The following is a 25,114-nucleotide window of genomic DNA, read 5'->3' on the forward strand; positions in this document are numbered from 1 at the left end:
CCTCAGAGGAACCCTCGTCTACAGACCCCCCGGGCAAAGTTCTGCGACTCCATTGTTGACCTCGCCAGCACACACGCACTCGCCTCTACGGGCTACATCCTCCTCTGGGACGTCAACTTCCACCTCGACCAACAGCGACACCAACTCCACCACCCTGATTGACAACCTCGCCAACCTCGGTCTCAGACAACTCGTCACCGCACCCACGCCGCCGGCCACACGCTCTACCCAGTCTTCTCCACAGGCTCCCACGTCACCTTCGACCACACCACGAACTCCACTGGACCTGCCACCGCTGCATCCATTTCACCTTCAAGAAACAAACTACACACCACCGCACCCGACAGCTACCTCGCAGCTGCTGGAGCAAACTCACCGACGACCCGCTGATCACCACCCTCGCCCAGAACTCACCCACAGTCCCCACCAACCTAGACGCCGCAGCCCGCAACCTCACAGTGGATCGACTGCCAACACCCTCGCCCCGCTCAAGAAACCCAACAGCCACGCCAGCAAGAGCCACCTGGTTCACCGACCTAGCTCCAGACCTCCAAACGCGCATTCCGAAAACTGGAGAAGACATGGCTCCACGAATGCACACCGGACAACCATGCAGCCCACAAGGACGCCACCTGCATTCATCACCACCTCATCAGATTAGCCAAGAGATCCTCCTTCAAAAACCGCTTGGACAACAACGCACACGACAGCAAAGAGCTCTTCAGCATCGTAAAGGAACTTGCCAACACCGACATCCCGCCCTCAAGATCTGTGCGACTCACTAGCTATCTTCTTCCACCGCAAGATTGCTGACATCCACGACAGCTTCAACACCACGACTGCCCTGACCACGCCAGACGCCACCTCCACTGTTACCACCACTAGCGCCAACCGCCTGACCTCCTGGTCCAACGACGACGAGACACGCAAGGTCATGAACTCCATCCACTCAGGATCTCCGTCAGACCCGTGCCCACACCACATATTCAACAAAGCAGACGCAGCCATCGCTCCCCAACTACGGAAGGTTATCAACAGCTCCTTCGAAACAGCGACATTCCCGGAAAGCTGGAAGCACGCCGAAATCAACACCCTCCTCAAAAAGCCCAAAGCGGACCCAAGGACCTCAAACTTCCGGCCCATCTCCCTGCTCCCGTTTCTGGCTAAGGTCATCAAACATAGTCAACATGCAATTGGCCCGACACCTGGAAGACAACATCTTAGACCCATCCCAGTCCAGATTCAGACTCCACCACAGCACCGAGACAGCCCTCATCGCCGCCACAGACTACATCAGGCGCCAACTAGACAACGGCAAAAACGCCCTCATCCTCCTGGACCTGTCAGCCGACTTCGACACGGTCTGCCATCGCACTTTAAAGACACGCCTCCTAGAAGCCGGAACCCAAGAGAAGGCCCTTGACTGGACCACGTCCTTCCTCTCCGGCAGAACCCAGAGAGTATGCCTCCCACCCTTCCGATCCGAAGCCACCGACATCTGCGGCGTCCCCCAGGGCTCATCCCTCAGCCAGACGCTGTTCAACGTCTTCATGGCCCCCCTCGCACGAGTGGCCCGCCATCACGACCTCAACATAATCTCCTACGCCAACGACACCCAGCTCATCCGCTCCCTCACCAAGGACCCACACACTGCCAAAACCAACCTCCACGAGGAAATGAAGGCAGTCGCCGACTGGATGAGGAGCAGCCGTTTGAAGCTGAACTCGGACAAGACGGAAGTCCTCATCCTCGGACCCACCCTCTCAGCCTGGGACGACTCTTTGTGGCCGACCACCATGGGAACAGCACCAACACCCACCGACCATGCACGCAACCTAGGATTCATCATCTACTCCTCCCTCTCATGGCTAAACGGGTCAACGTCATCTCCTCCTCCTGCTACAACACCCTCCGCATACTCCGCAGGATCTACAAGTGGATCCCGACCGAAACAAGAACGGTGACAAATGCCCTCATCAGCAGCAGACTGGACTACGGCAACGCACTCTACGCAGGAATCCCAGCCAAACACCTACGACGACTACAACTCATCCAAAACTCCTCCGCCTGACTGATAGTTAACGTCCCCTGCGCAGCCACATCACCCCCACCTGAGACCTACACTGGCTCCCTGTTGACAAGAGGCCCGAAATGCATTGGGTTCTGAATAAAGATTTTGCTGCTCTGAACTATCTTTTGTACTTTGGATCGTATTTACGAGGAGGTACGGATGGGCACAAGTTAATGAGAAGCTTCCAAAATACTTGTTAGATATGTGGATCAGGAAAGCGAGATAAAAATTCGGTAAACTTTGTGGTTAAACATTAGATGAATGGCGAACATGGTCAAATGGAGAAATATTAGCTGGATTTGTTATCCACTAACGCAGTGCGACGGAGTGGAACGCGGACTACGCGATCCCCACAGGATTGTACTAATGATGGTGCATTCAGGGCAAGGCACGGCCCAGTACAGCACGCAAATCGTAAAGTTTGACAAAAAAGTTAATTACACTGAGCAATACGGTGTGCATACCACCACTTATGATGACCTGTATATACTATACCATACTGAGGTATCGTGTGCAGAGAGTCCATTGGAGCCCCAAAGGTAGGCAGAGGTAAAAATAGATAATGCCCTACCCTCTATTTATAGTAGTGTGGGTGAACAGTAAGGCTTTAGTAGAGGGTAGTGTTAAGCATTTATTGTACACCCTCGGACAAGAAATTGGTCCCTCATTGACTGAACTCAGACCAGTTTGTTTGTATAAAAATATTTAGTTGTATTATTTTCTAGAACCAAGCCTAGTACCGGTAAGTGTAATAGTACTTTGCAAGAATAATGCAGTTAATTACAGTTTGAATGCAGCAATTTGGATTGGTTACAGGTAAGTCACTTGTTCATAAAACAATTGGAATAACTTTTCAGTTACTTTTAGATTACTTTGTACATTACTTTTCAGATTGCTTTTAAGTTACTTTTTCTACTAAGTGTGATATGCCTAGATATCTCACTGGGATCTCTACTAGAGAAAAGGTAAGTAAGTCAGTTTTTGTATATTTGCAGTTTTAGGGTTTCATTTTATCGGTTTAACGTTGAGTACTTAGGTTTGGGAGTTGGTTTCCTGGGGTTAGAACCAGGATTCCCCCAGGGTCAAGGATGCACTCTCATATCGCCCACAGCAGCACTAGGGCGGCTGGGTGCTTAGTACTGAGGCCCATTGTTATCCAATTGGGAATAGGGGGCCTCCAGTTGGTGGCTGCTCACAAGTGGGCCACAAGGTTGTGGGAGCAAAGCTCCTGGTGTTAGGCCCAGGTCAAAGGGGGATCTTCATTAACACCCAAAGTACATCCACAGTGGCGCGGGGGTGGCTGGGTGCAGGGTGCTGTTTTGGCGTCGGTTGCTCTGTTGATTTCAATGGGGATTATCTGTTTGCAACAAAGACTGCAGGCTCTGGGATGAAGATCTTCTGGAGGAGACCATCGGTTGGAGAGGTAAGTTGGGATGCCTGGGAATGCTGGGACAGTCTCTTGGGCCCCCCCAAGGCTGTGGGACGTCTGGTACAGGAGCGTCTTTAGGTGTCGGGTTGTCTTACCAGCTCCATTTACGGTCGGGGGGGGTGGGGTGGGGTGGGGGGGGAGATGAGATCCTCCAGAAAGAGGCTGCAGGCTTTGCTGGGAGATGCGAGACAGGAAGGAGATCACCAAATCTCAGGTTAGGATTGCCGGGCATACCTCTTAGTGTTGGGCCACTCGAACTAGGGCTGGAGGCGACCGGTTCAGAGTGGTGCAGACTAGTGGATTTTGCTGGAGTCAGTCTGTGGGTGAGCATAGCCGGTGCTCAGAGGAGACAGTCCTTCTTGTGAAAGGCAGGGCAGGTCCTCAGTCCTTGATTTGCTGGGTAAAGGACACCAGGATTTAGCAGGTTCAAGGTGGGGACAGTCTGGTGGGGCTGGGCCAAGTCAGTGGGCATCCTCCTCTTATTTTCAGCACGGCTCTTCGGTCCTTTTTCTTCCCTTCTTGGTTGGTTCTTGTCTGAGGAGGCAAGGTTCAGGGTTGCCCCTAAATACTAGATTTAGGGGCGTTGCAGATAGGTAAAGGTTGGGACCAATGGGTCCCTTCCCTGGGGTGGGTACACCCCAGGGGTCATACTGCTCACTCTGGTTGGATGGGTCCCCCCATCTGCAAGATGGCGGGGACTGAGTTGAGTCACCTCGCCTCCCCCACCTGAGGGGTGGGGTTGGCAAAGGTGGCCTAACTTGGTTTTCCCACCGATTCTCCCACCCAAAGAGGCGGTCAGAACCGGTGGGGGCCAGTTGCTGGAAGCAGCAAAGGCCTGGGGTAGCTCACAAAGGTAGCTTTGAAGCGTCCCCTTCGTGGACCCTGCCCATCCTGGGGGAGGAGGCTTGGCACCTCATCTCAGGATGTGCATTTTCTCAGACCCCCGAGAGCCATAGGCCCAGGTCAATAGGTTTCAAGTTGCGAAGGCAGAGGGCCAGCTGCTGGTAGATTTGAGGACAGCAACCATAGTAGTTCTCCCAAAAAAAGGGAAGCCCCACGATCTATGGAGTTGCTACAGACCTATTTTGCTGCTGAATTTCAAGGTTAAGGTGCTGGCAAAGCCAATACCAAAGAGTCTGAGCCCGGTAATACAATCCCTTATACATCCTGACCAGTCAGATTTTATGCCGGATTGAAGTACCAGGCTGAATCTCTAATGCCTATACGTCATAATGCATATGATCAAAAAACAAGTAGATGAGCTGGCGGCACTCCTGTTGCTCGATGCCCACATGGCATTTGACTATATCAGTGGCCATACCCATTTGCCGTCCTGGCCAAGCTAGGATTTGGTCCGAGTTTCCATGCATGGATAGGGCTCATATATTCTGCCCTGCTGGCACGAGTTGAGGTTAATGGGGCAGTGTCCAGTGTCTTCAAACTGCACAGGGGCACACAACCAGGCCGCACACTCTCGCCGATACTCTTTGCGTTGTCACTGGAACCACTGGCTTCATGGGTATGGGGGGGGTGGGGGATCCACTGCTGAGGCATCAACGTAGGAGGGGGATGGGAGGAATGAATCTTCCTCTATGCGGATGACATTCTGCTTTATGCCCACAGACCACTGCATATCTTCCATACTCATCCATATTCTACAGATATTTGGCGCGTTCTTGGGATACTGCATAAACTGGGACAAATCCTTGGTAATCTCTGGCGGGTGAGCTCCCAGCCCAGACGTCGTGTGCAAGGAACTAGCTCATTGTCGTTCAAATATCTGGCCATCTGGATTATTAAGTCAGAGGGGGAGTTGATGCAGCTAAACGTATATACGCAGCTGGACAGGTTGAGGGGGGATGTGTCTCACTGGCGGCGCTTACCAGTCTCCCTTATTGGCAGAGCAGTTCTCTTTAAAATGATTGCTCTCCGAGCCTATTGTACGCAAAACGGAACATATCATTTCAGATTTATGAAGCTTTCTTTTGGGCGGTTGAGTCAGAGCAACAAACGTTGTGGGGGTGGTCGGTGCACTATACCAGTGGTGAGGGTACAGGTATGAGCCCGATACTCCTACAGTGGTTAAGCCAATTCTTAAAACTTCTAAGTGCAGTAATGCCATAAAGAGTATATGGTCTGGGAGTTTGTTATTGCAAACTCCACAGCACCTTAATGGCTTTACTGAAAACTTTGAAGTTTGGTATCAAACTTGTCCACACATTAAACCCACACTGATGCCAGTGTGGGATTTAATTAAAAATACTCGCAGGGCATCTTAGAGATGCCCCCTGAAACTAGACCGAAGTCTAGTGTCCTTGCTGAAAGCAGCTTCAGGCTGAGGAAGCTCACAAAGGCGGCAAGCCGGGGAGGAAGGGGGCTATCCTCAACCAATCCTTATTGGATTGTTTGAAGCCATCTGGTATTCTTCCAATCAGATCTCTTGGGCTTTCCATATCTGCCCAGTCCCAACAGCAGCCCTTTCGCCACTACCGTGGCACATATGGGCGTCTGCAGTATTAACCATACCCACCAGTTCAGAAACCTGCTCAGTTGTTTTGTGGGCGGGTCGCAGATTACAAAGGATGCGGTTGTCTGAGCCAGTGAGCTGCCCAGTCTTTCACCCCTCCTGCTGTTGTCTCTAACCCCCTTTAGTCCACCCTCTAGCCAGCACAACCATCCTGTTGGTGACCGGATCAGGCACCTCCTGCCCGATGGTATGTGATAAACTCAGTCAAGTATGTGCTGCAGATTGTGTAGAAGGGGAATGTCCTATTTGTGGACACCCCTCTGCCCATGCCCCCTTCCCAAGAACAGCAGATGGAGGACCATCTCTCTTTTCTCTGTTGGGAAGTACGGGCTCTTCTGGCCCAAAGAGCCATTCAAAGGGTGTCCATGGCAGTAGTAAGGTGTGGTTGTTACTTTTCTTGTTGTATCGTCTTTAACCCCTTCAGTGCCCGCCCCTTTCCCCGCCCTGTGCCGGCCGTTGCATTAGCGGGCGGGGGTTTATGACGAGCTGGTCTCGTCATGGGCACAGCGCAACCGCGGCCCATGACGAGACCAGCTCGTCATGTGCATTGAAGAGGTTAAAGAGATTTGACACTAAATCATGCAACATGTTTTGCGAACAAGAAATTGTAACGTGAGATGTTGTATTTTGGCAACTGGGCAAATCTATCGAGATAAATTCTTCACCTCCTGGGATTAATGGCTTTGTTTTATTTCTGTTTAAGGATGCACTTTTTGCTAGAATTTCTTTGGGAGTGGTGAAACACGTTCTATAAACACATAATGGTTAAGACCATCCTTTGTCTGTATTGTTGGGTGTCCATTAGTGAGCCTGCCTGCAAATGTGGTTATAGATCAGTATTTAAAGTCTATGTGGGCCGGTCTATATAATGATGTTTCCAAAATAGGTTGGAAGTGGATCTGTAAGCGGTGCGTATACGTGAGATGCACTCAACTGGAAGTAAAACAGCATATCCGTTTAGTGGTGAACTGGTGGCTTTTCTTCCCAAGACGTGGTGAAACTGGTACAAATAGTGGCAGACAACATGGCAGCAACAATGTCAACAAGCCAGATTCTGCAAGTAGTCTTTAAATATGAACTTGGTCTGAGTTTAGGCAAATTGTTCTGTCTTCTGGATTTCCTGAATACATGACCGGATCTTTTGTCCAAGGAGATCTGTTTACCATAAATGAGATTGACTACTGTTAAACGAGGTTTTGGCCAAATTGTGAGGGCAAGGGTCCCGTTTATTTGATAGTTTCCAAAAAGCAATGGATTCTCTGGAGGATGGTTTGTTTTTTGGCCTGTATTCCTCTGATAAATTGGATGGTGCAGAAGCTTCATTAACAAATGTCAGCCAGTAGTTGCATCTCAGGAAATTACATTGGGAGTCATTGCATTGTGGGAAGTACATCTGGGATAGCTTTATAGCTGGATTTTTGACACTGGGGTTTCCTTTACTGCGCATCGTTAAACTGCTTTTTTTTGTTGATCTAACTTAATAGTTATTAAAATTTTGTAACTTTTAAAAATATATTAATATAATATACATTTATTTAAAGTTTGATTTGATCAATATTCCAGCAGTGCTCCTGCGTGCAGTAAGGTGGCATTGTGTGGCTCAGTTCTGACTCCATAGTGTCCCATAACAGATTAAGCGGAACAGCATTTAAGCGCCACCCCTGCCCAATGTCGGTTTCTTGCATCCCGATGCTGATCTGGAGCTTAGCTCCCACCTTTTTGGAGTCGAACGATTACTCCAAATAACCCTTTGAACAATGGTGTTGGGGAAATTATGTCCCAACTGAAAATAACAGGATTCAAGCTATGCCCCGACTACATGAAAAAGTCTTTGGTGCCAGGGCTCCAGCCACAACTCTGACTTGTGTGGGGGTGGCGCCTATGTGTGAGAAAGTGCCCTCTTTCTTGCATGGTATGCCCCCACTTTTTGCTAAATTGCTGAATGTACTTTGACTGAGTGTACCCTGGACTCCTGCCAATCAGGTGCCCAGAGCCTATGTTCCTTCCTTAAAACACACCAACTCGGCAAACCCTGGCCACATGTCAGCCCCTAGTAAATGGTACCCTAGGTACCCAGGGCCTTGTGACCAGGGAAGACCCCTAAGGGCTGCAGCACTCATTGTGCCACCCTTAGGGGCCCTGTACCCTTACACACACACACACACACTGCCTTTGCAGGCTGAGTGTCTGGGTGCAGGACAAAATGAAGAGTCGACATGGCACACATCTGTGTGCCATGCCCAACACCCACACTGCCAAGGCATATATCAGTCACCCCTCTGGCTGGGTGCCTTATGCCCATGGTGTGGGCACAGGAGCAGGAGCCCTGTGCCCCTACAGTACCCAGGTCCATTCCCGGGCACTGTAAGTGCAGTGCTGCCATTTAAGAGTACATGGTGCTGAGAGCTCGTCAAACACGAGCTCCACAGCACCATAATGGCAACACTAAAGACTGGGGATTCTGATGGATACATCTGCCAGTGGATTCCTCACCTTGTGAATATCCCCTGCGCCAGCATTCCACGGAACTTTTCTTCCCCAGCATTCCACGTCGACGTGGGCGACGTCATAATACATCGGCTCCGCACGCGACTCCGTACGACGTCATCGGAGCCATAAGAAGCCCATGACGGCGTGATGACGTCAGTTCCCTTTTTTCCGCGCCGTCGACGCGCAACGGTTTTTTCCCAGTGCTCTCTAGATACTTTGTAATCTAGTGGTGTATTCTTGTTAAAATCGGAATGTCTTCGACGAGGAAGTCGGGCTTTAAGCCCTGTAGGGAGTGCGGAGGCCTGATGTCCATGACGGATCCGCATCAGAATTGTTTATGGTGTCTCTCTTCTGATCATGATGTGGATGAGTGCGGGTGCTGTAGGAGCATGAATCCTAAAGCACTGAAGGAGAGGAAGACCAAACTCTTCATGAAGAAGATCGGTGAGGAGAAGAGAGGGAGGAAAAAGGAGAAGTCCAGGCGGGAGTCTTCGACTTCGAGGTCGTCGAAGTCGAAGAAGCACCATAAGAAGAGGAAGCATTCTTCTCGGCGTCGGTCCTCGAAGTCTAAGAGGTCGAGGTCGGCTTCGCCTCGTCGACGTCAGAGCAAGATCTTGTCTCCTTCGCCTTCTCCGGATAAGTCTTCGAAGTCTCCCTCTCCGAAGCGGACTCCGGCTCGTTCCCCGACGCCGTCTCCGGCGCCGTCCAAGGCTTCGACTCCTGGTCGGGTGGAATCTGATGTGGAGCAGGAGCAGGAAGAGTCTGTCCCGGTGCCTGATGACTCCGTGGTTCCGGTGGAGGATTCGGAGGAGCCGACGCCTGTGGCTCCACAGGAGGATACAGGGGCAGTTCCTTATCCCCAATTCCCGGCTCCAGGTACGGATCCTTCGGGATTTCTGAATGCCATGTATGGCATTTTTCAGAGAGCATCCTTCCCATCCGGAGCACCAGCAGGTCCCGTGGGTCCGATGGCGTTTTCTCTAGGAGTGCCGCAGCAATACGCTCAGGCTCCTTTTCTGCCTTTTATGCCGATGGCGCCTTCTTGGCAGTTTCCGGCGCCGGTTGGGAATCCGGCTCGACCTCGGATGGATGGTCAATCTTCGGAGCCTTCTTTGACGCCGAGGCCGACTCCATCGACGCCGCATCCGGCGCCGCCGACTCCACCTGTAGCGCCTCCGACGCCGATGCCTTTGGCCCCACCGACGCCGCGTACGACGTCGACGACGCCGGCTCCCCGGAATCGATCGAGGCGGGAGGCCCAAAGGGTTTTGGAGGAGGAAAGATTTCGGGCTGAGGTGGAAGAAGGTGAAGTGGACTCTTCTTCGGATGAGTTTGGAGGTATAGAGGTAGCAAGTGGTTTGGATACCACCCCGGAGTGGGAGCATGCTTCTGCAAGGTCTTCTCCACCACAGGAATTGGCGCCCTACCATGTTGTGATCAAGAAGGCCGCGGAGTTGTTAGATCTGCAGCTGCCCTCTGTGGAATACAAGTCCAATCTGCTCACAGAGGTGTTGCACTCCCCGACGTCGGCTTCTGAGCCTTTGCTACCTTTCAATGAGGCTCTCTTGGAACCAGTATTGGAGGTGTGGAAGAAGCCTCTGTCAGCTCCAGCAGTTTGCAGGCAGGTGGCAAGGAGATACAGGGTTGCGCCAGGAGACCCGGATTTTTTATCCACGCATCCTTCTCCGGAGAGCCTAGTGGTGCAGGCTTCATGTTCTAAACATGCTTCGGGTGCTTTCCCCCAATCTCCTGCTGATAGGGAGTCGAAGAAAGTTGATCAGGCGGCCAAAAAGTCTTTCTCCTCAGGAAGTATGGCATTGAAGTCATCAAATGCTACGTGCTTGCTGGGGCGTTATGTTCATGCCCTGATGGACTCTATAAAAACTCTGGCCCCTAAGTTACCTGAGGGGGATAAGTCGTCCTTCATGGAGGTTGTGGCGGACACTCAGGCAGCTGCCAGGCAGGTGATCCAGTCTGGGCTGGATACGGCGGACTCTGTGGCGAGAATTATGGGGTCGTCCATTGCCGCGAGGAGACAAGCATGGCTCCGTTCCTCAGGGTTTTCTGCAGATGTCCAGGCCACGCTGGTGGATCTGCCCTTTGATGGACAAAAGTTGTTTGGGGAGAAGGCAGATTCTGCTCTTCAACGTTTTAAGGACAGTAGGTTAACGGCGAAGTCCTTGGGTCTGCAGGTTCCTGTGAGAGGTTCAAGTTTCCGTAAGGCTAGGGGATTCGGAAGGTCATCCTTTCGCTCCTTTCGACAGCCACAACAACAGCAGCAACAACAGCAGCAGAATCCCCTCTATCGCTCCTATAGAGGGAAGCAAAGGGGTCGGAGAGGTTCTGGTCGTAACCCCTCTTCTTCCTCCTCCTCCTCTGCTCCAAATGAGGCTTCAGGGAAGCAGCCCTAGATCCCCCATCCCGGATCATGTAAGACCTGTGGGGGGTCGGGTGTCCTACTTTCTACGGGGTTGGAAATCTGTTACAACCGACCTTTGGGTTTTGAACCTCGTAGAGACTGGGTACGCCCTTCCCTTTCGGGAGTTTCCTCCCCCTTACCCTCCTTGCCAAGGTTATTGCTCGGAGGACCACCTGCTTCTCCTGCAGAAAGAGGTTCAAGCTTTGTTTCAGAAGGGCGCAATAGAGGTGGTTCCGGAGCAGGAAAGGGGTCAGGGATGCTACTCCCGGTATTTCCTGATCCCCAAGAAGGACGGCAGATTGCGTCCGATTCTGGACCTCAGAATCTTGAATTTTTACCTGAAACAGGAGAAGTTCAAGATGCTGACCCTTGCGCAGGTTCTTCAAGCGTTGCAGCAAGGAGACTGGATGGTGTCGCTCGACTTGCAGGACGCGTACTTCCATGTCCCAATCCTGAAGTCGCACAGGAAGTATCTCCGTTTTACGGTTGGGTCGCAACATTATCAGTTTGCGGTCCTCCCATTTGGTCTTACTACCGCACCTCGAGTCTTCACAAAGGTGATGGCAGTGGTGGCTGCTCATCTCAGGAGGTCGGGGATTCCGGTTTTCCCCTACTTGGACGACTGGCTTCTGAAGGCAGAGTCCCCAGGGATGGTGCAGCGTCATCTGCAGGTGACAACTCAGCTGTTATTCGACTTGGGTTTTTCGATCAATGTGCCCAAGTCTCACCTGGTGCCCTCTCAACGCAACCTGTTTATAGGGGCAGTACTGGACACTACTGTGTGTCGAGCATTCCCTCCTCCTCAAAGGATTCTCGACATTCAGGAGATGGTCCCTTTATTCCACAGTGGAGCGGTTGTTCCAGTTCTGAAGGTCCTTCGCCTGCTCGGTCTGTTCGCTTCCTGCATTCTGTTGGTCAACCATGCACGCTGGCACATGAGGGCGCTCCAGTGGTGCCTCCGCAAGCAGTGGTATCAGCACAACGGGGATCTCGGGGAGTCGATCAAGATCTCCGGAGAAGCTGCAGCGGATCTGTCTTGGTGGAGCGTGGAGGGCAATCTGTCCCAAGGAAAGCCTTTCCATCTACCTCCATCGGTGGCCACAGTGATAACGGATGCCTCCACCCTAGGGTGGGGTGCTCATCTGGGGGATCTGGAGATCAAGGGTCTTTGGTCTCCAGAGGAGAGGTTGTTTCATATCAACCTTCTGGAGTTGCGGGCGATTCGTTTGGCACTCAAGGCCTTTCTCCCTTCCCTTCTCGGTCAGTCAGTTCAAGTCCTGACGGACAACACGACCGCGATGTGGTATATAAACAAGCAGGGAGGAGTAGGGTCTCTTTGTCTCTGCAGAGAGGCCCTGCGTCTGTGGTCCTGGGCTCAGGACCATCAGATTTGTCTGATGGCAAATCATCTGGCCGGGGTGCTGAACGTGCGTGCGGACAGTCTCAGTCGGCAGTTCTCCGCCGACCACGAGTGGAGGCTCCATCCGGAGGTGGTTCGTCACGTCTTTCGGACGTGGGGGACTCCTCGGGTGGACCTGTTTGCCACCCGAGAGAACGCGCACTGCCCGTCATTCTGCAGTCTCCAGTTTCCGATGCAGGGGGCGTTGGGGGACGCGTTTCAGTTGAGTTGGGGTTCACGACTCCTTTACGCGTTTCCTCCCATACCCTTGTTTCCTCGGGTTCTGAGGAAAATTCGCCAAGACCGGGCCCAAGTCATTTTGGTCGCCCCGGACTGGCCAAGAAGGGTGTGGTACACAGATCTTCTCCACCTCTCCTCGTGCCCTCCGCTCCGTCTCCCTCTGAGGGCAGACCTCCTCTCGCAGTCGGAGGGGCAGGTTCTACACCCCCACCTCCAGAGCTTACACCTTCATGCCTGGAGATTGAACGGGGCAACCTGAGTTCCTTCTCTCTCCCACCTGATGTGGTGGACGTTATTTTATCGGCCAGGCGACACTCCACCAAGTCCATATACTCCTACAGGTGGTCTAAGTTTGTAAAGTGGTGTGGGGAGAGGTCCATTGACCCTTTAAAGGCTCATCTTTCTGATGTGCTTCAGTTTGCTCTTTCCTTGGCTCGGCAGGGCTGTGCTGTGGCCACGGTCAAGGGCTACCTTTCGGCCTTATCGGCATTTCTGTGCCTTCCAGATCAGCCTTCGTTATTTAAATCTCCGGTTGTTCTGAGGTTCATCAAGGGCCTTACAAACATGTTTCCTCCTACTCCATTTGTAATGCCGCAGTGGGACCTTAATCTTGTCTTAACCTTTTTAATGGGGTCCCCATTTGAGCCTCTTCATAATTGTCCTTTGAGGCTGTTGTCCTTTAAGGTGGTTTTTCTTGTCGCCATAACCTCGGCAAGGAGGGTAAGTGAGCTTCAAGCTCTTAGTTCCAAACCTCCTTTTCTTACCTTACATGCTGAAAGGATGGTTCTCAGGACCAGGGCTGCTTTCCTGCCAAAAGTTGTTACTCCTTTCCATTTGGGGCAGTCTATTACCCTCCCTGTTTTTTATCCACCCCCTCATCCTTCCAAAGAAGAAGAAAGACTCCATCGCCTTGACCCGAAGAGGGCTATGAGTTTTTATTTGGACAGGACCAAGGACTTTCGTGTTGATGACCAGCTTTTTATTGGCTACGTTGGTCGTTCTAAAGGTAAAGCGGTGCACAAGCGCACGCTGTCAAGATGGATAATACTGACCATCAAGATCTGCTACGCCCTGGCTGGTAAGACTCCTCCTGAGGGTATTCGTGCTCACTCTACTAGAGCTAAGTCTTCATCATCTGCTCTGGCCCGGGGTGTTCCTGTGGCAGATATTTGTAAGGCCGCGACTTGGGCCTCCCTCCATACTTTCGCAAAGCATTATTGCTTGGACTCTGAGATGAGGAGGGAGGGCCACTTCGCGCGCTCTGTCTTGCAAGACTTTCTGGTATAGAAAGGTGGACACCCTCCTCCGGGAGTGGGGACTGCTGTGGGAATCTATTCACAAGGTGAGGAATCCACTGGCAGATGTATCCATCAGAAGAACAAGTTACTTACCTTCGGTAACGCTTTTTCTGGTGGATACAGTATCTGCCTGTGGATTCCTCACCAACCCACCCGCCTCCCCGTTGTCCACCTTTTGTATACCATGAAATAGGTCTTGTTTGAAATGCTTATATTTTCTCTTGTACATTTGTAGGTAATGCTTGTTCGATTAGCATTCCTTTGTTTTGTATGCTATGTATATGTATTGGTTTTTCTATATACTGTGTATACTTGGAATTGTCGTTGGTTCACCTGTTCGCCTCGAAGGCACGGAAAAAATGGGTGGAACTGACGTCATCACGCCGTCGTGGGCTTCTTATGGCTCCGATGACGTCGTACGGAGTCGCGTGCGGAGCCGATGTATTATGACGTCGCCCACGTCGACGTGGAATGCTGGGGAAGAAAAGTTCCGTGGAATGCTGGCGCAGGGGATATTCACAAGGTGAGTAATCCACAGGCAGATACTGTATCCACCAGAAAAAGCGTTACCGAAGGTAAGTAACTTGTTCGTTTGGTATCAAACTTCTCAGCACATTAAACCCACACTGATGCCAGTGTGAGATTTAATGTACCAAGCACCCCAGAGGGCATCTCAGAGATGCCCTCTTACAACTAACCTACAATCCACGTCTGCTCTGAGGCTGCCCAGGCTGCCACACAGCAGACACGTTGCTGGACCCCTGGGTGGGAGAGCCCCTGCTCTCCCGGGCCTGCAACAATGCACATCCTGGGTGAGGTGATAAATCTCCTCCCCCAGGATGAGCAAAGGGAAGCTTCAAAGGCCTGCCGCCTCTAGGAGTTTCCCCAGGCCACTGCAACCCCCCACTCTGGCGGGAAGCTTGGCCAGAAACCCCATACAAGGACAGGGGATGTGCCAGCCTGCCCACCCCACCGGTGGGGGAGGCGAGGTGAAGCACATCTCCGGGCTCTCGCCATCTTGAAGAAGGGAGGCCCTACCCTATCAGGATTAGGCTACTGCCCCCCTCCCACAGGAGAGGGGCAGGATAGGGGGTGTACCCACCCCAGGACAAGGACCCATTGGTCCCTGGCCTTCACCTACCTGTAACGCCCCTAAATCTAGTATTTAGGGGCACCCTGAACCTTCCTTCCCCAGATTCCAGATTCCGAAACTACAAGAAGAGCGAGAAGAAAAGAAGACCTGCCCTGCAGCTGCAAAGGAGAGGGAGACACCAACTGCTTTGGCCCCAGCCCTACCGGCCTGTCGACCTCAGACTTGCTCCTGCTCCAAACCCGGCATCTCTTGTGGCCAGCAACCTCAGAAACCCCGGAGGACCTGGCTTCCTTTGAACTCTGATCCCCTGGGACTCCCATGAGTAGAGGCTCTACTCAGAACCTACCTTTCACCCCTGGCAGCAGCCCGGAACCGCGATCCCAGCCCACTCTGCACCCGCCAAGCCTGGCCGGTGCCAACTAAACCCACGAGGACGACCCCACGGCGACTGTGACCCAGAGTCCGGCACCCAAGGACCCCCCTCGACTATCCTGAAGAAGCTTGCAGCCTCGGAACAGAGTGCCACCCCAACCGCGATCAACAAGAGGGTAAGATTTCCGACATCAAAAGGCACCCCTGCACCCGGCGCCCCACGGCCCTCTGTGCCCAATCCCTGGGTACCTACCTATCCTCCAACTAACCAACTTTCCCCTCGAAGTGGTGGTGGCACCTGAAGAGTCCTCGTCCCCGAGCCTGCAGTCTTTTTCCAAACCAGAGATTTCCCAAAGAAATCAATTGAGTGCCCGACGGCTCAAAAGCACCCTACACTCAGCCGCCCAAGTGGCCCTGGCAGTGAAAACTCTACTCTAACCTACTTCCCCACTTGCCCTGAGTAAGTGACCAGGAGCCCAGCTCCCACAGCCGCGTGGCTTGCCAGACAACAGCCACCAACCCAGGCCCCCCTATCCCTCATAGGATAACATTGGGCCTAACTCTCTCTGCACCCGGCCGTCCTGAAACCGCTGAGGGTGAACTGACTGTACCTACCTGACACTGGGGGACCCCTGAGTCTATGCCCAGAACTTCAACTCAGCCAGTCGAGTACTTACCCTTAAACCGCTAACTTCATTTTCTTCATATGGTAACATTGACTGGCTTTTTCTTGGAAATTCTTCTAAGTGTGGACTTTTCAAAACTCAAAATATTCACCAAAAATCAGCAGAGTACCAAAAACGAATAAGTACCCACAACTATACTTGCCTTTAACTCATTTTTCTTCCATAGGAAACCATTGACTGTTTTTCTGTGAAATTTCTTCTAAATGTTGATTTCTGCAATTTCTAAATATTCATCAAAAATCGTATAACATCTGAAAACGTAATTACTTACCTGTTTTGGATAAATGTCCCAGTACTGAGTCTAGACACCCAGTACTGGATTACAAAAGTAACGATAACCTACTGTACCTGTAACCTACATTTCCTTCCATAGGGAATCATTGATTGTTTGCTCTGAAATATTTTCTAAGTGCTAACTTTTGAAATAGCTAAATATTAGTTAAAAATCATTACAGTACCAAAGTCGACTTTCAACAGCTGATTCTGTGAACTGACCCAGGACTGGATCTAGGATCCAAGCCTGGAATTACAAAAGTAATCTCAAAAGTAATCTGTTGCATATAATTTGAATTTATCATTGAGCTCAATGTATTGTGTTTAGAAATAGAGTTGCCTACTGCAACCACTTCTAACTGTTTACTAAAAAGTCTATTACATATACAAAAGTATTTTTATGAAACATCTCATTCTGAGAAAGTATATTTTAAATCCAAGTGTTGGTTCTAAAATAAAACAAGCATATATTTTTTATACATAAACCATTGGCCTAGAGTTCAGTTATTGAGTGTGAGACCATTTGCTCACTGAGCGTGTACAACAAATGCTTTACACTGTCTTCTGATACTGCCTTACTGCTCGACCAGGCTACCACTTTGGAGAGTAAGGTTATATCTTACTTTAACCTCTGTTAAACCCTTGGGGTCTGTGAACTCTATACACCCTGTACCTATTAAGGAACAGTATATACAGAGCCACTTTCTCACACTATGTGACTGCTGAGACACATTACTCATCTGGCACCTTTGGGATTTTATAAAGGGTGAGGAATCTGCAGCTAGAGTATCCACCAGAAAGAGCTACTGAAGGTATGCAACTTGTTTGTTTTATTTTTAATATTTCGGTTAATGAACATACCTTTGATAAATTGTTATGCATAAGAAAGTCTTACTTGCATGTAACTCAGTCCTTGAGCGTACCTGGAGAGAGGAGGTGTGCGTGTGTGTGTGTGCGTGTGTGTGTGCGTGTGTGTGTGCGTGTGTGTGTGCGTGTGTGTGTGTGTGTGTGTGTGTGTGCGTGTGTGTGTGTGTGTGTGTGTGTGTGTGTGTGTGTGTGTGTGTGTGAAGGAGAATGTGACCAAAGGCTGTTCCTTTGCCTAAACGTCACGCTTCCCACAGTATTAACTCTTTGTAGAGGTAGCTGACTCCCTGAAGTTACAAAGGTGAGTTATATATTCACAAAGCGTAGATCACGAAGTTGATGCTTCTATAGAATGAATAAATGTATAAGAAATAAAGATTTCAAGTAAACTTTGGTTTAACGCTTTATGATTTTTGGTTGGGGCAGAACTAAAAAATGCAATTATTTAAAGAATTTTCTATTTGGATGTGAAAGTCTTAGCATAGGCTGCATAATAAATCTTGGTATAATACACATGTTCACTCCTAATTCTTTACAGGTAAGTAACTTGTCTCTCTTTCTTTACCAGTGTTCCTGCAAAGGCAGATGTGGAAACAAAATGTGTGGCTGCCGAAAGCTGAAACAAGCCTGTAGAGAAGGGTGTGCCTGTGACTTCAAAAAGTGCCGCAACCAGCCGATTGACTCAATGGTGAGTGTTAATGCACACTTGTATAAAAAAAAAAAGCGTACTTCACTATTCCGTGGGGTAGAGCTTACCTCTGCTCTTAAAGTTTTACTGATGTGGGAGCATGTGGGGTGGTGGAGCAATAGCGGAAGTGGGAATCCCAAAAAGAAAGCAGCACAAAGCCATGGGCGCATATGGGGTGAAGGGGCACCATTGGACAGTAGGAAGCAGTAAATCTTGTGAAGCAGGCACACAACCAAGGTAATCGCCTAATATGTATTTACTATCTAATCACCTGAATAATTTTTATTTATTTTTTCTAGTTTTATATAGTGTGGACTTGACCCGTGGGTTCGAGCTCTTTACAAAGTTTGGATAGACATACAATTTACAAGGAGAGCCCAAAAATGAGTAGGCCTACTGGGTAATACAAAGTAAACTGTTGCAGTATACAATAAATGGTGGTGTAGAAGAATTGTAATTTCTAGAGGTAGAGATGTGGGCTTTTTTCAGTTGTAGGAAAGACTGATCAGTTGGTTCCAGAGGTAGTAATGGTTGGATTAAAGTTGATTGACTGGAGAATGTAGGGCAGTCGAACAAGTGATTTAAGCATGAGTATTCATTCAGGTATTTGTTGAGCAGAATGGAAACGCAGGTAGTGGTTATCGTGTTCTGAAGAAATATTTGCTGCTCTGGTACATATGGAATTCCCTTTGCACTTGTATAATCTGTGTGCTATGGGAGGCACTACCAATATACTGAAAGTAAATCCGGACAAGACTGAGTTCTCTTCCAGGGGATCCTCATCAAAGTCATAAGCACTAGAATATTCCCGCCCATGCGTGGGACCCCGGAAACACAATCATATATGTGACAAACATGTGTGTCTCTGTGTGTGTGTGTGTGTGTGTGTGTGTGTGTGTATATATATATATATATATATATATATATATATATATATATATATATATATATATATATATATATATATTCAGTGACCAAGGCGGCAAGTCCGTCGAAACGCGTTTGGCTTTGGTGTGAATAAAACATTTTCTTGATGGATTTCCCACGGTGTCAGCGCCTTTTCAGTACCGTTTGAATTGGATTGTATAAAATATATATGTATGTATGTATGTATGTATGTATATACTCCAAAAATTCCCCCGTCCTCTGGAAGGAAAAACGGCACTCACGGGGCTTTCGTTTCAGCAAGGTTTCACTGAAGAAGGATCGGTTCTGAAACGTGTCTGTTTGTATTTGGTTTAAACCATTAAACCTTGCTGAAACGAAAGCCCCGTGAGTGCCGTTTTTCCTTCCAGAGGACGGGGGAATTTTTGGAGCTTGCATTATATATATATATATATATATTAAAAAAAGCAAATGCAGCCTTTCATAACCAGAGCTGACTAATGCTGTAAGGACTCCCATGTATATCATAAACAATACATTAAAAACCAGGGGAAAACAGCAAAGCATGTTCGAAAACTGTTTTAATGCTTCGCACAATCTCTCAGATAGGAATGAAATCATTGACAGCTCACAGGCTGCATTGTAGAAAACATAGCCTAGAAAGGCTGAAAAGTTACTCATAGCAACATAGAAATAAACTGGCACCGTGCCTTTAAGGCAGCCATGACCCCTAGCTTTCCATCATGCCTCAGGGGTGTGACAGGTTAGTTCTTTCCGGCTCCTTCAGGCAGGACCCTGGTTACACAGCTCCACTTCTTTCTGATTTTAGTCAGAAATAATCTTCAGTTTTCTGGAAAAATGCATCTCACTTCGACGTTTTTCAACTTGTCAAGTAAGGTGCTTACTTTTTCTGGCTGATTTTGACATTTTTTTCCACTCAAAATGCCATCTTTTTGACCTCTGCCCTTCTTGAAAAAAGGCCAGGTCAGACTCTTATGCAGTCTGTATTCTCTGTCTACCTAAGGACCATGTCCCCAAGACTTGTCCTCATTGCCAGTCTTTATCTAATAGAACTCTAAAAGACAGGGAGCATATCAGTCTTTATGGGCTGGCAGAAAAGGATAAATCCCCTTCCAGAGGCAGTTCACCGGTGAGAAAGGGCTCTAAGAGGGCCAGATTCTCTTCTAGAAGCAAGATTCCATCAGCGTTGGGCTCGGCGCTGAGAAAACTAACACCGGTGGGACATGCGTCCAAGAAAAGACCTTCGACAGGCTCGCCGTTGAGAGAACGCCGACATACAGGTACGTCGCTTCATTTGCCGTCAGACTCGTGAACCTCCGCCGGCGTCTAGGAGCAGAAGTCTTCCGTCGACGTCCACTCTGCGACGATCGGCGTCGGAGCAGAAGTCCTCCGTCAACCCGGCGACGATCGGCGTCGAGGATCAGAAGCCCTCTGACGTCATCTCTACGTTCGGTGTCGAAAGCTGGGAGCCCTCCGCCATCAATCTAACTACTATCGGCGTCTAGGGGCGAGAGTCCTCCGCCGTCAACCCGGCGACGATCGGCATCTAGGATCGGAAGCCCTCTGCTTAGAAAGCTGGGAGCCCTCCGCCGTCGTCAATCCAACGACGATCGGCATCGAGGCGCAGAAGTACTCCGTCTGCGAGGCATTTGATGCCGAAGAACAGTCGACGTCGAAATAGTTTCCAACACCTGGCCGAAATCCGCCGTCGAAGGTCAAGGTCGACATCAAGAAGGACTCCGTCAGAGCAGGTCATACGCTCGACGTCGAGACCCAAATCAGTGAGGTCTGGAGAAGGTTCAGTAGTTTTAGTGACAGAATCTGTGTCATGGCACTCATCCTCTCATTCCTCGAGACGCCCTTCAACACATTCGCCATCTGCGTCCCCTGAGCGACATTCGGGGAGGTCGCGTCAAAGATCTTTCACATCACAGAAGGGCTTCCCCTTCTGTTCACTTATCTCCAAGGTGGCTTCTTCCTATTCGTCACTGGAGTAAGAACCCGGCAGGAGCATCACGAAGAGAGGAGGAATACGCCAGTCCGATCCACAGATCTCCTCTGCAAAGGTTGGTGCAAGAGGTGGATAGATCGCCTTCAGCTACACGTCGGGTCCGTACTGGCAGATCGCGGGAGCGCAGACCTTCATCCCTTCACAAAAGGTCGTCTCCTACATGGCCTTCCTCCTCCACCTGCTCCTCTAAAAGGGACTATTCACCCACCCTATCGGACAGTCCTCAATCGAGAGTGTCTCTGATAGATGATATAAATACGTATCATGAGGTGCTTCAGAGAGGGGCTCAGAAGCTGAACATAGAGATGTCGACTCCTCAAGTGGCAACAACGGTAATTTTTGAGACACTACATCAGAGATCTGCGTCTAGTCTGTTGCTGCCTCTGGTTCCTGGGCATCTGGAACCGGTGATGGTACTTTTTCCTAGCTCCCTCTACAATTAATGCTGCACTGCCTAGGATTCAGAAAAACATACAAGCCAGCTGATGCAGATCCGGTATTCATGAAATCAGATCCGCCTGCGGATTCTGTTATCGTCGCGGTGGCAAGAAAAACGCACGCAGTGACCAACTTCGTTGGTCGTCCCCCCCCCCGACAAAGAAAGTAGGTCCCAGGATTCTTGGGGGCGGAAGGTTTGCGGGTCTGCAGCATCATCACAAAGTATCTAGTGCAGCAGCCTTATAAGGCCGCTACGACAGAGCTTTATGGGACTCCTTGGACCGTTTCAAGGAAAAGCTGCCAAAGGAAGATCAAAGGGACTTTGAAGAGGTTATCAAAGAAAGATCCCTTGTAGCCAACCAAGTGATTAGCACTGCAGCGGATGGTGCCACGCTGTCGGCGCATTCTTATGCGCATGGGATTTGCGCTAGGAGGTCTGCCTGGTTAAGGCTAACAGCTCTCAAGCCAGATGCACAACAGAGGATCCTTAACCTGCCTTTTTGTGGCTCCTCACTGTTTGGCACCCATACCGATGAGGGGATGGATAGGATGAAAGCAGAGTTAGACACTCTGAAGGCGGTGGGATTAGAAATGAAAGAGTTCAAGCGGAGATACAGACCCAACCAGCGCAAGGGCTACCAACAGAGGGTTCAAACCCCTCAGTGACACCAAAACAAAAATAAAGGAAAAGCCGGTAGTCAAACAGGGGTAGAGGAGGTCATCAGCAGCAGTCCTCTACCACGGCTAGTTCAGCAGGGAAGCAATGAGCAAGAGCTTCCTCTGGTGCCGTTGCCCACTCCAGTGGGAGGAGGAGTTTCACATCATCTGAGAGAGTGGCGCAACATACAAAAATGGATACGCACTACGTTTTCGTGTCTCTCCAAAGGACATCCCTCCGAAAAGATCTCGTCCTCACCAGCTAAAGTTACTGCCACAGGAAGTGGTAACCCTTCTGAGGAAAATGGCCATAGAAGAGGTTCCTCCTTAGCGGGGGAAGGGAGTTTATTCCAGGTACTTTCTTGTGCCAAAAAGATCAAGAGCACAAATTCAGACCTATCCTGGAACTTCGATCGCTGAACAAAGTCATCTTGAAGGAGAAGTTTCGCTTGTTGGCGCTTCATCAAAAACGTCCACATCTGCAGTGAGAAAGTGCCATCTTTCTTGCATGGTATGCCCCCAGGGCCTATGTTCCTTCCCTAAAAACCTCAAAACCAAATTGGCAAACCCTGGCCACATGTCAGCCCCTGGTAAATGGTACCCAGGGCCTCGTGACCAGGGAGGGCCTCTAAGGACTGCAGCACTCATTGTGCTACCTTTAGAGGCCCTGTACCCGAGCACACACACACTGCCCTTGCAGGCTGAGTGTCTGGGTACAAGACAAAACAAAGAGTCGACATGGCACATATCCCTGTGTGCCATGCCCACCACCTACACTGCCCTGGCATACATCTGCCACCCCTCTAGCTGGGTGCCCTATGCCAGTGGTGTGGGCACATGAGCATGAGCCCTGTGCCCCTACAGTACCCAGGTCCGTTCCTGGGCCCTGTAAGTGCAGTGCTCTAATTTAAGAGTACATGGTGCTGAGAGCTCGTCAAACACGGACTCCACAGCACCATAATGGCAACACTGAAGACTGTGAAGTTTGGTATCAAACTTCTCAGCACATTAAACCTGCACTGATGCCGGTGTGGGATTTAATGAACAAAGCACCACAGAGGGTATCTTGGAGATGCCCCCTGAAACTTAACCTACAATCCACATCTGGTCTGGGAGGCTGCCTAGGCTGCCACACAGCAGACATTTTGCTAGACCCCTGGGTAGGGGAGCCCCTGCTCTCCTGGGCCTGCAACAATGCACATTCTGGGCGAGGTGCTAGGTCTCCTCCCCCAGGATGGACAGGGGGAAGCTTCAAAGGCATGCCGCCTCTGTGAGCTTCCCCAGGCCACTTGCAGCCCCCACTCTGGCGGGAAGCCTGGCCGGAAATCCCAAATAAGGACAGGGGATGTGCCAGCCTGCCAACCCCACCCCTCAGGTGAGGGAGGAGAGGAAGCACATCTCCGGGCGCTTGCCATCTTGAAGTTGGGAGGCCTTACCCAATCAGGACTAGGCTACTGCCCCCCTCCCACAGGAGAGTGGCAGAATAGGGGGTGTACCCACCACAGGACAGGGACCCATTGGTCCCTGCCCTATACCTACCTGTAATGCCCCTAAATCTAGTATTTAGGGGCACCCTGAACCTTCCTTCCCCAGATTCCAGGTTCCAACATACAAAGAAGAGCAAGAAGAACGAAGAACTGCATTGCAGCTGCTAAGAGGAAGACACCAACTGCTTTGGTCCCAGCCCTACCGGCCTGTCGACCCTCAAACCTGCTCCTGCTACATCCCGACCCCTTTTGTGGCCCGCAACCTCACAAACCCCGGAGGACCTGGCTACCTTTTAGCTCTAAGCAGCTGGGACTCCCATGAGCAGAGGCTCTGCTCAAAATCAGATTCTAATCCCTGGCATCAGCCCGGAACCGCGAACCCTGCACACTCTGCACCCGCCAAGCCTGGCCTGTGCCGGAGTGAACAAAGACCATGAGGACAACCCCCCCGGCGACTGTGACCCCGAGTCCGGCACCCAAGGACTTCCCTCGACGCTCCTGAAGAAGCCTGCAGCCTCAGAACCAGGTACCCCCCAACCGCGATCAACATAGGGTAAGATTTCCCTACACCAAAAGGCGCCCTGCGCCCAACTCCTGGGTACCTACCTATCCTCCAACTATCCAACTTACCTCTCGTAGTGGTGGTGGCACCTGAAGAATCTTCATCCCCGAGCTTGCAGCCTTTTTCTAACCAGGAGCTTTCCCATTGAAATCAATTGAGCGGCCGAAGGCTCAAAAGCACCCTGCATCCAGCCGCCCGAGTGGCCCTGGCAGTGAAACCTCTGCAACTATCTACTTCCCCATTTGCCCTGAGCAAGTGACCAGGAGCCCAGCTGCCACATCCGCGTGGCCTGCTAGTCAGCAGCCACCAGCCACCAGCCAAGGCCCCCTGCCTCCCATAGGATAACATTGGGCCTAACTCGCACTGCACCCAGCTGCCCCTGTGCCGCTGAGGGTGTAACTGTACCTACCTGACCTGGGGAGACCCCTGACTGTGCCCAGAACCTTAACTCTGCCAGTCGAGTAGTTACCTTTAAACCGATAACTCCATTTTCTCCATAGGGTAACATTGACTGGTTTCTTCTGAAATTTCTTCAAAGTGTGGATTCTAAAACTTAAAATATTCACCAAAAATCAGCCGAGTAACAAACACTTAGGAGAGATCCCAGTGCTGGATCTTGGTGCCCAGCACTGACACTGAAAAATATTCACAACCGTACTAATCACTACAGTAACGAAGTCGAGTTTTATCACTTGTTTCTAAGAACTGTCCCAGGACTGAATCTAGGATCCAGTCCTGAAGTTACAAAAGTAATCCTGAAAGTAATCTATTGCAAATGACTAATCTTCCATTGAGCTCAATGCATTATTGTGTTTGAAATTGTGTTGCCTCTTGCAACAACCTGTAACTATCTACAAAAGTCAATTGCATATTGCAAAAGTATTTACCTAAAGCATCTCATTCTGAGAAAGTATATTTTAATACCTATTGTTGGTTCAAAAATAAAACTGACATATATATCCTTTTTTTATATAAACCATTGGCCTAGAGTCCAGTTATTGAGTGTGTGAGACCATTTGCGGACTGAGTGTGTACAACAAATGCTTTACACTGTCCTCTGATACTGCCTTACTGCTCGACCATGCTACCACTCTAGAGAGTAAGTTTTTATCTAACTTTAGCCTCTGCCAAACCTCTCAGGACTGTGGACTCTGTACACACTGTACCTATTTGGAAACAGTATATACAGAACCACTTTCTCACA

The 25,114-nt window shown here is 50.2% G+C and overlaps 1 protein-coding gene across 3 annotated transcripts in view; it reads left to right on the forward strand.

Annotated features, from left to right (window-relative positions):
- KIF4A (kinesin family member 4A) overlaps positions 1-25,114 on the forward strand; it is a 286,675-nt gene that overhangs the window by 221,869 nt on the left and 39,692 nt on the right. For 2 of the 3 annotated variants that reach the window (XM_085608378.1, XM_085608379.1), the window contains exon 29: positions 17,730-17,849. The exons of the other annotated variant lie outside the window; for it this stretch is intronic. In XM_085608378.1, coding sequence (XP_085464504.1) covers positions 17,730-17,849 — 120 coding nt within the window. The remainder of the gene's footprint in view (positions 1-17,729; positions 17,850-25,114) is intronic. 3 annotated transcript variants of the gene reach the window in all.

Source organism: Triturus cristatus, chromosome 5_2 (assembly GCF_964204655.1).
Source record: "Triturus cristatus chromosome 5_2, aTriCri1.1, whole genome shotgun sequence".
Taxonomy (NCBI): domain Eukaryota; kingdom Metazoa; phylum Chordata; class Amphibia; order Caudata; family Salamandridae; genus Triturus; species Triturus cristatus.